Source organism: Chenopodium quinoa, unplaced genomic scaffold (genome assembly GCF_001683475.1).
Source record: "Chenopodium quinoa cultivar QQ74 unplaced genomic scaffold, ASM168347v1, whole genome shotgun sequence".
NCBI classification, from domain to species: Eukaryota; Viridiplantae; Streptophyta; class Magnoliopsida; order Caryophyllales; family Amaranthaceae; genus Chenopodium; species Chenopodium quinoa.
In genome coordinates, this window is record NW_018744616.1 from 2,068,555 (window position 1) to 2,080,084 (window position 11,530).

At 35.5% G+C, this 11,530-nt stretch overlaps 1 protein-coding gene across 2 annotated transcripts; it reads left to right on the forward strand.

The window, feature by feature from the left end:
• The first annotated feature begins 4,612 nt into the window (after positions 1-4,612).
• Positions 4,613-9,668, forward strand: LOC110700040 (lipoyl synthase, chloroplastic-like). Of its 2 annotated transcripts, none has more exons than XM_021877531.1 (8): positions 4,613-4,966; positions 5,387-5,774; positions 6,251-6,414; positions 7,448-7,538; positions 7,657-7,814; positions 8,528-8,699; positions 8,875-8,985; positions 9,421-9,668. In XM_021877531.1, the coding sequence occupies exons 2-8, from the start codon at positions 5,412-5,414 to the stop codon at positions 9,505-9,507; spliced, it is 1,146 nt and encodes a 381-aa protein (XP_021733223.1). In that variant the 5' UTR covers positions 4,613-4,966; positions 5,387-5,411; the 3' UTR covers positions 9,508-9,668. The 2 variants fall into 2 exon arrangements, with proteins under 2 accessions (XP_021733223.1, XP_021733224.1); XM_021877532.1 differs by having other exon boundaries at positions 5,395-5,774.
• Positions 9,669-11,530: the final 1,862 nt, after the last annotated feature.

Genomic DNA, 11,530 nt, shown 5'->3' on the forward strand with positions numbered 1-11,530 from the left:
ATGAATTTGAGTAACATTTGGTCCAGATTAGTAGGTTGGTTAAAAGATAAGAAAAATTAAATGGATACACATATGGTTGGGAGAAGGAAGATAGGAACAAAATGAGATAGAGAATTAGAGGTTAAGTTAAATAATTATTAACAAACTAAGGCGATAAAATCACTCTTAAAAACATGATAAGCTCACGTTCACAAAAATTTCTTTTTTTTTCCAAATGAAAATCATAATAAAATAATTGAATAAATAAATATTTTAGATAATATCAAAATTAGTTAAATACATGATGTATATTAGATATTTCTCTTGAAATAGTTAGTATAATAAAGTATGGACCGACCTTAAAAAAAAGATAATTAAACCTATATTATTAATTTAGAAATCCAAAAATAATTAATTATTCAAATGATTAAATACTTATATTTGACTTCAAAATTCAAATATTATTTTGGCTCCAAATAATGAATTTACTAAAATACCCTTTTTATAAAATAATTCTTAATTAATTAATTAGAAAATACGTTATGGGGTATTACAGTCGTGGCTTGAGAAATGGTAACATGGGTGTGCATCCATGTATAATGTGCGGAAATTTAAGGTAAATTTCCATGATCACAAGTAATTAGGATATTCCAAATCATTGGGAGCCGTTGGGAGTGAAACCCAAGCAACGCATCATCAAGAAGTCTACTAAAGGATATGATGAGAACATTTTTGCCTTAAAAGGCAATAATAAAGAAGATGTTAAATGGAAAGTTCGTTGTTGAACGTTGATGATTGTAGGTTGTCAAGCTGAAGGTCACAAATCATGAAAAATGAGTGGGAGCCATTGCTTGGACAATAAATCTTAAATCACATATAATCCATGACACTCTCTAATTTTATCATCTTATTATGAAAGTTATCAGTAATGAAGATGCTAAGATTAGCAAAGTAGTTATAACTTAACCTATGCAATAAGTGAATGACAACATTTTCAATTGCATGAAAGAAATCAAGCATATTAGATATGGGTGTGATTTCTATAGATGTTTTATAAAGAGTGATACTCTTAAAAAATTTTGAAAAACCATTTATCATAAGATGAACCATTCAGGTTTTGGAGTATTTAAAATTTCATGCAATTTTTATCACTCCGTTTACTATTTAATTGTGCTTTAGAATTAAATAATGAGTCCATTCGATTTAAAAGAATATTCAAAATAGGGTATCAAGACAATGTCTTGGATAAAGAAACACCTATTAAGTGAACATTGAATATTTTTTATCGAAAATTATCCCTAATCAAGGTCATTTATTTCGTGGACGATTAATAACCATTAGAGATTAGTGTGTAGTATGATTTATAGAACTGTTTCTTGTGCTATGAGGACATAAATCATTTGCACAGGTATTGGTTAAGAACCATACTTGATCGACCTATGAGAATACTTTAAGAGATTCGAAATCGTCATAAGTATATTTCTCATTATTTCTATCAGAACTCTTTTCCTTGACCATGAGTATTGTGAGGTCTCTTGTTTGAGTTCTAGTCCGTTTTTGATGTCGGTCAAACGTCTGCCGTAATTGGGGATTATAACGACGGCTATCAGGCGGCTAGGTCCTCTTAGTAAGAGAAGCTACATTACAAGACTGGGAATGTCCCCCTACTAATAATAGGGAACATGTCTTGTTGTTTACAAGGCCTCTCGAAGAGAAAGACTATAAAAATGCATGGTCGTGTTCAGATGGATTTTAGAAATCATCTGCTTATTAACAGTCAAACTCGGATTTTGAGAAACACTTCTGGACGTAACAGGGATGACGAATAATCTTACCCTGTAGTTCATGAAGAGACATGAAGAGACATAGGAAAGGGGCTATACATTGAATGCTCACTTGTCCGGAAGGACAAGTGGGAGATTGAAAGGAATGGTGTACTTCGAACAAGTGTATTATTCTAATAGTGGGTTCAAAATTATTAGAAAGCTAATATATTCAGTAAGGTCAAGTGATCGGAATGCCTAGGTGGAGGCCGCTTCTGATCAGTAATATTAATGTATAATTAATATTACACCTTAATCTTGACTGAACCCTTCGGGTCAAACCCAAGCAATTAACGAACTGACTCGACAAATTAATTCGGAAGAAATTAATGAGTCACCCGAGTATTAAATATTTAGACGTTGGAAATTCGAGTTGGAGCGTCGAAACTGAGCGTCGGAGAATCTCAAATGTCGAGCCAAAATTTAGGATTTGGCAAGACGGGAAAATGCTTCAAGTAACAAGTAAAATCCTAGCCACGCGAAAGGCTAGGAAAGCGCGCCCAATAGGAGTGTGCCATGTGGCAGCACACATGGCAAAACGTCATTTGGCAGCACGCGTGGCAGCGCACGTGGCAGCCGCCAAGTGGCAGTGCGCCATGGTGGAAGCGCACCACGGTGGCGGCACGTGTGGCAAGGGGCCGTGGACCCGGGTGACGGGTCATGGACACAGGCCAAAAGAAAGTGGCCCAACCGAACCCAACTTGGGGCTCAAGGTTGGGTGACACATGGTTAGCTCACAATGCATGTGAGTTGCCTTGGGGACCAAGTGGGAAAGTGGTCCTCACCTAACCATGTGACACTTGTTACTTGTTACTTGGTTTATTTAACTAAGGTTTGAATTCATCAATCTTTCCATGTGGGATCTTTTTGTGAAAAGTCCCACATTGAAAAATGAGTGGAATTCACAAGCTATTCTTCCTTATAAATAGCCAAAGCATGGCTTGAGAATTCTTTGCTTGAGTAGGAGTTAAATAGAACATTGCCTTTGCAACAACCCTTAAACTCATATAATACTCGAGTTTTGGTCGGGCCTCGCTAACCTCGAGGCAACAGACCTAAAAGTCGGTAGTCGTTCTTGCGGGTGGATTTCCATTGGAGGCTTGTGTTTTTGGGGATAAGCTTTCAAGTAAGAGCCCATTTGGTCGGGCGAAGCACGCGACAAAGGTATATTTCCTATTTTGCCCTTTTGTGTTTATTTTATGCATTAGTGATATTAATTATTGCGAGCGTTATTCTTTGCTTGAGTAGGACTCACCAAACCCCAACACCCCAGTCCTAGACTCAACCGTTCCAGGAGACCGGCTGACTACTGATCTAGGTTGTGTCGTGTGTTGTTGGTGATGAATCCATTTATTTGAATGTAAATGTACAAACGGAAAAAAGTAAGAATGAGCTCAAGGGGGTAGAGACGGTACCTTAAAATTCTGAAGGGGGTCAGGCGTTGACCGGCGGCTGTAGCAAGCAGGTTTAAGTGATTCTGCTTATAGATAACACAAGCGGATGTAATCGGCTTGGAAGGCTGGCGAAAAAGGGGACTGTTTGTGTATAACACAGGCGGATCTTAGACTTTCTCTCTCTAGACTTTTCTGGAAACGTCCAAAATGAGAGGGGTATAACTTGTATTTATAGAGGGGTAATTTCAGAGGCATCCCCGTAATTTCCCAAGAATGTGAAAAGTTATATTTCACAGTTAAAACAATTCAACCAGTGGTAGAGTGACATGTGTCACAGATGCCACGTGGCGTGCCAAGTCACATCTGTGAGGTGCAAATGTTTTGGGTAAAAATTACCCATTCCACGTGGACTAGCCAAAAGACGACACATGTCAGCCCTATAAATAGGGCCCAAGTGGGCCTATCCCTATTTGACACGTGGCGTTCTCAGAATTCAGGAGAAAAGACGGCCTTCAGGCCCAAATTCCAAAAAAGCCGTAATACGGTGCAGCCCATCAAAATTATGTCAGAGTGACCTAATTAGGGGCACATTTACCAATGACTCTATAAATAGGGAGATTCCCCCCATTTTGGGGACATTTACAATTCATTTATTACAACAACCCTACATTCTCTCACATCATAGAAAACACATGATCTCGAAATCTGAGAAGATCTCAATTTTAACTGTTCCGCACCTTTTCGTATTCTTCGATCGATACTAACTTGATCGTCGGAGGCGGAGCTCCAACCAATCGTAGTCCTCGTGTTTTGCAGGTACAGATTGTGTCGGACCAGTCTTGGAGACGTAACTCTCCCGATGGACAAAAACACCCAAAACAACAACGATTCAAGTCATATAACTCCACCGACAACTACCTCGCAATCCCTCCACAAGTCAGGTAGCTCCCACACTCTCCACTAGCCTAGCAACTAGCAAGCCCTCCACACGCCAGGTAGCAGGAAAACCTCCACTGGTAGCAAGCCCTCCACACGCCAGGTAGCAGGAAAACCTCCACTGGTGTAACACCTCGCACCATGTCCACTAAACTTCGATAAACTACGCGATCACCACCAAAGGCACTCAGCTTACTCACACCAAAGGCACTCATCTTACTCTGCTAGCAAGCCCTCATTTTTGTTTTTGGCATTTTCTCACTCCTAGGGTTTCGTTAATGGAACGTTTGCGAGACCGTTTGTCAAACATATAACGAACGTTAGCTATAACTAACTGTCAAAAATTCTCATTCCAAAAATAACCTTCCAACTAACTTGTTAAATGACAAATATGACCCATGTAAACTAATTTCAATTTTCATGGAGATGAACATGAATTCGCTCGTTTGATTTCATCACAAATCTATTGAGGATTTCAAAAGCATACACCCTCGTGGTAGGCAGCCTGCTTTCGCACCAAAACTCTCAAATATGGTACCTATTTGGACACCTAATTTGACCGAGTTTTAGTATAAGCATAGATCCTTGGTTAGGTTGTAAAATTCATTGTATCATTGTGAGTTTGTGACTGTGTTTCCTTGTACATCTTGATGTGTTTTGACCAAAAACTGAGTTGGCCAACAGTATAAGCTCAACTTATAAGATCGAAGTGGTGAACAGTAACACATTTGTTAACCAACCCATTCCTCGTAATCATCGAAAGAATCACTGCTACTCTACATTCTCCATTGAAATACACTCAACTTTGTATCCTCCATTGAAGCAGCTTCCCAGGTAACTTGTTGAGCATCCTTGATTCTTTTTCATTTTTATTTTCATTCAGATTCAAATGCTTATTGGCTCATTCCTTGACTCCTATACTTGCTGATTTTTTATAATGTTTTTAAACTAATACTCTGATTAACCTAATACAATCAAATTGCTTGTCGCATTTTGTTTAGTTTTACCACTTTATGTTGTTGCTACAGAAGAATATTATGTGATTTTTTGAGCCTAATTTGATAATTGTATTGTGATGAACTAGGAATTAGACATTTTCTCCGTATAATTATGTGAATTTTCGACCCTAATTTGATCATGGAATCAAAGTATGTGTTGTAGAACTTATTAATGTTGTCATGGAATAAAAAAAATTTCCCTAAAACTGTGATTTTTCAAGCTTAATTTGATCACTGAATCAAATTTGGTTGCTAGTGTTGCAGAACTCATTGATGTTGTGATGGAACTTGAAATTATACATTTCCTCCCTGGGTCAAGGGCGGCCGCCCCTCGTGCCCTGGCTCAGGGACGGGCCTGTTACAAACCATTTAACATAAGGTGCAAAATCACCTCAAAGCTGAGTTCTTCAAGAACCACGATAAGTGCTGACTTGCCTGAATCTGAGGAGACGGCGAAGTTGAAATCGAATCCCTATCCCGGAGGAATGGGACCCCACACGGGGAGAGACCCAAATGTATCGAAACCGAATTGGTTGAGGCAGAAAGCTCCCCAAGGGAAGAAATTTGAGGAGGTGAAAGAGTCACTTTCTCGCTTGAATCTCCACACTGTTTGTGAGGAAGCCCAGTGCCCCAACATTGGAGAGGTATCTCTTTTGTTTCTTTTTTTTTTTTTTTTTTTTTTTTTTTTTTTATGATCATTTGTGATTGTGTTGATAGTTTCTGGAAAGGAGACTTTGACTTGAGTATGTGTCCAAGTGTTTTGCGATTGTGTGAAAAATTTCATGAGATTGGCTGAAAATAAAGGGTTTGAAGTGTCCTGCCCGTGTCTGGAGGATCCAACATGGGTACTTAAGTTAAAAACAAAGAGTTTAAGTAATGTAGGACATTGTTGCATCATGCCAAATTGTTTGTCGTTGCATTTGATTAAATATATATTTGTGGCATACAAAGAACTAAATTAAAATTAATCCTACTAGAATTTACTTCTTAAATTGGAAAATAATGTTGCTTAGCGTATGATGATAGTAGGTTAGAAGAGTAGTCATTAAACTTTTCCAAGTGTTTGTTAGCACATGAAGTATTAGGATCATTTAACATCAATCTAAAATTTACATTGCAGTGTTGGAATGGGGGTGGGGATGGAATTGCAACTGCCACGATAATGGTTCTTGGTGATACGTGTACTCGTGGTTGCAGATTTTGTGCTGTTAAAACGAGCAAAAACCCTGCACCACCTGATCCAATGGAACCAGAGAATACTGCTACTGCTGTTGTAAGTTGGGGGTATGTATAATACACTTTTTGGTAATTTTTTTTTTTCATTTTTATTATTTTACTCAATTCCTGTCCTCTTACTTTCCTTTTGTATTACATGATGCTTTTTGATTGGTATGTAAGCTCTAAAACTTGTTAGTGTTTCATTTATTAATTTAATATATGGAAGGTAAACATTTCACCAAAAAAATTAAGTGTTCCTCAGACCTCAGGTGCTTGATTAAATAGCCCTTAACAGCATAGGGCTTATAAAAGTTGTAAATTATAGCCTAGTAATGCATACCTGAAGGAACCATCACTATATGTTTTGTTAGTCCATTTTTTGTTTGGAAATCCAAACCTAAGAGTAGAAATTACCTATAAAGTTCAAGTAATCTCCAACAAACTTTATTTAGTTCTTATTAACCTTTACAGCAACTAAAGAACATAAAATTAAGGTTAGATTGTCTTAGGGTATAGAAACTTGCTGATATGTCTAAAGAATGTTAGGATTTTGAATAACATCCAGAGTATAAATGTCTTCATGTTTATTTATTTATTTATTTATTTATTTTTTATTTATTTATTTATTTTATTTATTTATTTTTTTGGCATTTTTCATTGAACATCTCTCCAGATGTGCATTAACTGGTTTGCTCTTTTTTTTTAAAAAAAAAAAAAAATCATTATCTATATGCGCCACATCTTTATCTTGGAGCTCTTAGCATATTAGCACTATAATATTATTCCATGAAATCTCTCATAAATAATGCAGCCTAATGCTTGATTCTTTTTAACCATATGTCTCTTATACCCATAAAATTTGGGTTTATAAACTAGGAAGAGTTATGGTGTGTTGTAGGACAGTTACCCCTTTATTAGTATAGATCAGCTGGTCTGGAGTAAGGATGCTTATGTAATCACTTTAGAACCTTTTCATGACAATTTATACTTTGGCAAAGAATAGGCTATTGGTTGTAGTTTGCTGATTATATAAAATATACATATCTGAGCGCTAAATGTCTTGATCTATATACTGATATCCTTTGGGAATACATTGTAGTGTTGATTACATCGTTCTAACAAGTGTTGATCGTGATGATTTGCTTGATGGTGGAAGTGGCCATTTTGCTCAAACAGTCAAAGCCATGAAGGTGTAGTTGGAACTTTTTAGTAGCTTATTGTGGACCTTTTCTTCAGTTTTCTTAATTCTAACCATGTCAATTACCAAGAGAGAAAAGATGCTTGACAAGGAAACATTTGACGGTGCAGAAACTCAAGCCTGAAATCATGGTTGAATGTTTAACTTCTGATTTTAGGGGAGACTTGAAGGCTGTAGATACTCTGGTGCACTCGGGATTAGATGTTTTTGCTCACAACATTGAAACTGTCAAGCGGCTTCAGAGAATAGTTAGAGATCCTCGGGCAGGGTCAGTTTTTTTGTTTCTATGTTAACAATTTAGTATCAGCATACTGGTACTGCCTCTCTTTTAAATTCATGTCTTGCATAATTTTCATGGGTAAAATTGTGGGCCTTTAAATCATTCTGCTCTAAATTTATAGGATGAGGCTATTGGAAACTGAACCTTGACTAGCAACAGACCTACTGCAAGTACAGAAACTATAGTTTGTCTTTCAAATTATGTGATAAGACCAAACATGGTTTTCTTTTAAGTAGTCAAACTTCAAGGAACTCAGAAACTAGGTGAAATCAGTGGCTTAGAAAAACCTAGCTTGGTCTGGAGACTCTGGACAAATCTCTGATAGACTTGGTAGCATTTTGATGTTCTCAAGATAAGAGTTTTTGTAATTTTGTGCATTACCTCAAACTTTATGTAAAACAATTGACACAAACTTTATTAGGAAGATGCAAGCCAAAAGCAGATAAAGTGGAAAATAGCAAAAAGAACTTTATAGCATGCCTCTTCAATGGGACTATAGCATTGCCTTTCTAAACCTTTGATCATTTCAAATTATTAATGTTTCCTAATAGCAGAATTATATAAATTTTGTATGCTCTACTTGATTTTGTAAGAAAAAATTATAGTTACGGTCATACCTTAAACTAACATGTTTGTCCAAGCCTCCAAGGCACACATATATACATATGTAATATTCAATAGTGATTTTATTTGATGTGCAGGTATGAACAGAGCATGTCAGTGCTCAAGCATGCAAAAATTAGCAAGGATGGGATGATCACAAAAACTTCAATCATGCTAGGGCTTGGGGAAACAGATGATGAATTGAAGGAAGCCATGGCTGATCTTCGAGCCATTGATGTAGACATTCTGACACTTGGACAATATTTACAAGTGAGAAATTTATGCTGACTTTATTGGCTTTGTGTTGTGCTTTGATTTTTTGTACTCACCAAGTTCAACTCTAACTTTATATTCATCCCCAATTCAACTTCATGAAATTTTATCTGCTATACCAGTTCTATGAGGACTTAAGCTATTCATCTTTCTTTTTTTTTTTCCCTTGCAGCCAACACCATTGCACCTCACCGTTAAAGAGTATGTTACTCCTGAGAAATTTGCTTTTTGGAAAGAGTATGGAGAAGCTTTAGGTTTTCGCTATGTTGCTAGTGGCCCACTCGTAAGTATATTACCTTGTTTAATTGAATTTTAAGATGATACTTTTGATTTCTATTTCATATATGGCTGAATGCTCAGGAGTTCTCGAATTAAGTGGACTATTGAAATTAATAGTGTTCAAGCTAATCATGTCCCTCCAAAACCTCATGAATTTTTTTTTTCCAGAACGCCTTGAAACTTGAATTAATGTTGTTTCCATCATGATATTTATGATAAATAAAATATGAGACCTATTAGAGACAACACTATGATTACTTCCTTAGTCATTCTGTCATTGTAAACCCCTATCTATTGAAGCATAAACATGCTCCTTCCATCTTTCTAATTGTATACATTTTTTTATCCGGCCTAATATAGTTATTGACAATGAATATTATGGGGACAACACTACTGGAGTATATGAATTTTGATTTTTTTTTTCTTTCCTCTTTTGTAGGTACGCTCATCATATCGAGCAGGAGAGCTCTTTGTGCAGACCATGGTGAAGGAAAGAGCTAAAGACTCATTGAGCAAAAAGTTCTAGCTCTATGTTCAACTTAGGAATCACACATAGGCCAAAACAAGCTAGTAGATTTTTTTTATGAATGTTTTATACAGCGATAGCAGATGTGAAGCACTAGTTCACTATGCATCAAATTTATTGAACTCATTCAATTTAGTAATATATATCTATTCTTTTGCTGATATGTGTTCTTTTCAAAGCTATGCATAATGTGTTAATTTGCATACTCAGCACAACCATCTTCTATATGAAAAACATTCTTAATGTTGTTTATGAATTTTTTAATAAGTTGATTAGCATATATATGCAATTATAATTTAAACAATCAACTAATCAAGTAATGTTTCGCAAATATTTTCTAATTTGTAGGTTTTCAAGCTTTTCTTAGAAATGAAGCTCCAAGGAGTAAACTGTGGCAGGCGAAAGAATGAATTTAGTCATAGCTTAGTACATGCAAATCACATCTGAGAAACATGGTCGGTCCATTAGCTTGTATGCATTTGATTTACATTTTGCAGACATTGAGAATGAAAATATTTTATTAATATTATGATGTTTGATGAAACGTAGTATGTAATTTAATTTTCAGATTTTAATCTAATTAAAAAGCCCCAATTTTGAAACTCTACATTCATAAATTATTAATTATTGAAGGATTATGATATAGGATGGTTTAAACCTTTGATTTAAGTATTTTAAAGCCTAATTACAGCAAGTTTTTATTAAAATATAATGCTGGAATTTTTGGTAATGCATTAAAAATCAAGTTTCTTTAAGGAATTTTAATAACCCATTAATTGGGATTAAAGTATGATGTTTTAAATATAATTTCAGCTTATTTTGATTAAATTATTAGGGGTTTAATAATAGTATATATTGCTAGAAATTTGTGTAGAGAGGATTTTAATACTCTTCTATGATTTTAAATTGTAGGAGACTTAGAAGTGAGTGATTTCTATTAGTCGTGGCGATATTAAGATCGTATTCAAGGTAGGTTCTCATACTTGGCATAATTTTTATGATGTAGTAGCATGCTAAATGTGTATAATTGATTACAAGTAGTATCATGCTAGATTTGGAATGAAAATTATGATTTGGTTGTTATTGGTGATTGAATTATGAAGCATGATTTATTTGTGATGGATTAATAGTTGGGAAATAATAGTTTGGAATGTTAGATATGAACCACACTTTTATTTATAGCATGATTGAAAGCATGTTTAATTAAACTAAATGTTATATTTTGGTTTGGAATATTAAAAGAGAATTTTATTATGGTTCATATAATTTTTATTGATGCTTTAAGCATGAGAAAGGAGCTAGGTAAGTGTCTATATACACGAGGAATAAATTGTATGTTGGTGCCTTAGTGCACTTAAGGTGTTTTTTTAACACCGAGGGATAAGATTTTTGGCGCATTAAGGTGTCTTTTGGCACCGAGGTAAATTTAAAAAAGGGTTCAACACTAAATATTATGTGGTCACTAATTATTCAAGAATTGAATTAAAGTGTTTAATTGTTCGAATAATCATTATGTTTGATGTTGTTATGATTTGAGAGTCATCACCAAGTTAATAAATTGTAAAGGACGTAAAGTGAAAGAGATTACGCACCAAAACTCTTGGAACGTATATACCTTGAGTATGAACATATGGGGGGCGGGGGCGAGGAGTTATGAGACTTTATATTTGACCATAAATTCTACTGGAGTACAGGACGCTATACATTCCTTTTATTATTATGCGCAGAAATTCCGTCACTTACGAGTGGTTCTTTTATAGTGGCACGGTTAGCTCCCATGTTAGTACCCCTTTATTAGGGCAGGATAGGGGGAAAACCCGTTCGATGCATAATCAAAACTAAATAAATTATTTTAGTTACTTAGTTGAGAAGTTTTGTCGAATGTTGTATGCTTGAAAAACAGGTGCAACAAGGTAAGTTGTCTGTTGATAGGTAAATGCATATTAGTGTGTTTAAATACGCTTATGTACTCAACTTTGCTGATTGTGTGTTTGTTAGCCTTGTCTTTTACCTTAGCCTTATG